The sequence below is a fragment of the Echinops telfairi genome, unplaced genomic scaffold (assembly GCF_000313985.2).
Source record: "Echinops telfairi isolate 266 unplaced genomic scaffold, ASM31398v2 ScPeMD7_36;HRSCAF=134, whole genome shotgun sequence".
Taxonomy (NCBI): Eukaryota; Metazoa; Chordata; class Mammalia; order Afrosoricida; family Tenrecidae; genus Echinops; species Echinops telfairi.
The window spans coordinates 3,525,666-3,527,870 of record NW_022103934.1 but is presented as its reverse complement, the minus strand read 5'-3'; the positions used below and the strand labels follow the sequence as shown (position 1 = coordinate 3,527,870).

The window sequence follows — 2,205 nt, the reverse complement described above, 5'->3', positions numbered from 1 at the left end:
CTCACCCAGCTCACACACAGACTGACCCAGGATATCACCGGCTGACTGGAAAAGAGATGGCCTGCACAGTACCCCCATGACCCTCCCCTCAGCTTCAGCCAACCCCCTGTTCTTGTCCCCCCACCCCCAGCAGGACCAGATCAGCCAGGAGCCTGATGAGACCACCACGACCTCTGCCACAGCCCCCGCCTTCCCTCCCCCTGGGCTCTAAACAAACCTAACTGCACTGACCTGCTGAGTCCTTGAGTCTTTGCACAGCATTGGCGGCGGGGGCAGGGGTGGGGTCGAGCCCAAGGCAGGGCTGGGTAGGGCAGGGTGAGGCCTGGGACCAGAGCTTGGGAGCATTCCTGATTGGGAGAGGTCGAGGTCTGGGATGGGAGACACATCACACGCATCATACCGGGAAGCACCGTGGGGCGCAGTGGTGAAGGGGCTGGCTGGTAAGTCAAGGTCAGAGGATAAACCCACCAGCTGTGCCCTGGGAAAAGCGTGCAGCCTGCTTCAGCCAGGAGATACTCCGGGGCAATTCTACTCTTACAGGGTGGCTGAGTGGGAATCAGTTCTCCCTGGTAGCAGGTAGATGCACATGATTACACAGGTGGCAGAAATGCTTTGTTCCCAACCTCCAGTTCCACCAGCTGCCCTCACACCAGTGTACCTGCCTTCAATTCTCCGAAAGCCAGGCCTTCTTGCTCAGGGACTTTGCCTCATGCCTCCACCCTGCTCCTAGATTTTCAAGTGCATTCCTTAAACCTCTTGTGTTAGCTCCTTTCTCTGCAGGAATCATCCGCTGCCGCCCTGCGGTCAGCTCTGACTCATAGTGACCCAGAGGGCAGAGTGAGACAGTAGGATTCCCATGCTGTCAATGGCTGTGGGAAGAGATGTCCACATCAGCTTTTGAACTGCTGACCTTGCAGTTAGCAGCCTAACCTTAACCCACCACACCACCAAGAGTGTTAGTTGGTTTCAGGTGCCATCTAGTCAGCTCCAACCCACAGCGACCCTAAGCACAACAGAAGGAAACAAGGGCAGGTCCTGCATCAGCCTCACAATCGTTCGTATGCCTGAGCTCACTGTTGCAGCCACGGTATCAACCCATCTCCTTGAGGACCTTCCTCTTTCACTGCCTCTACTTTATTTGGCATGACCACTCCAGGGAGTGGTCTCTCCTGACAACGTGACCAAAATGCATGAGATGAAGTCTTATCATCCTTGCCTCTGAGCAGCATTCTGGGTAGACTTGTCCCCAAGCAGATGTGTTCGTTCTCTTGGCAATCTCTGGTAGTTTTCAATATTCTTCTCCAGCACCACAATGCAAACACATCGACTCCTCTTCCATCTTATTCAATGTTCAACTCTCACCTACATAGGATGCAGTGTGGGTCAGGTGCAGGAGACTTGGGGCTCTGTGAATTTATGTGTTAAGCTGCAAATCACAAGATTAGCAGTTTGAAACCAGCAGCCACTTCCCAGAGGAAAGAAGAGGCTTTCTACTCCTGTCAAGTTACAAGTCCCAAGAACCCACAGGCGCAGCCCTACCCTGCCCCATGACTCAGAATGAACTCAATGGCATTGAGTTTGGGGTCAGGTAGACCCTAGTCCTCAAAGTAGTCTTGCTTTTCAACACTTTCAAGAGGACTTGTGCAGCAGATTGACCCGGTGCAATTGTTTGATCTTTGGATTGCGGCTTCCATGATGGTGGATCCAAAGCAGGATGAAAGCCTCCACCACTTTAATCTTTCCTCCATTCATCCCACTAGACCACTAGCCCCATTGTACGTACAGACATGGTACGAAGTGCATCGAGACCAAATCAGCTGTCCATGCTCTTGGTCATGACAGGGGCCTTCTGGCCCAGGCCCACCCCACTACAGAAAACAAAGCATACAGATTAAGCACAATCAATTCACGCGACCCAATGGGAAGGAGAACCTGCCCCATAGAGTTTGGGTGGGATTGTCATAGTTTAAAAACAAAACAAAAAAAATTTTATTTTTTTTAATTGAGGGAAGGTTTACAGAGCAAATTAGTTTCCGTTTGAAGTTTGATCTTTATGCAAGGCCCCCAGAGCCACTGGGTGGGTGGGTTTTAACCATTGGTATCTAAGTGCTGAACCGTTGTGCCACCGGCGCACCTTCAAGCGTGGAGTCAGAGTTTCATAAAAGTCCAAGAGCTCAATTTCAGTTCACCCTTTCTATTGGAAAT

At 51.5% G+C, this 2,205-nt stretch overlaps 1 protein-coding gene across 1 annotated transcript in view; it reads left to right on the top strand.

The window, feature by feature from the left end:
- Positions 1–373: 373 nt before the first annotated feature.
- Positions 374–2,205, top strand: part of SNAPC2 (small nuclear RNA activating complex polypeptide 2) — a 4,469-nt gene continuing 2,637 nt past the window's right edge. Inside the window, exons 1-2 of the mRNA XM_045290305.1 lie at positions 374–440; positions 781–803. Coding sequence (XP_045146240.1) covers positions 374–440; positions 781–803 — 90 coding nt within the window. The remainder of the gene's footprint in view (positions 441–780; positions 804–2,205) is intronic.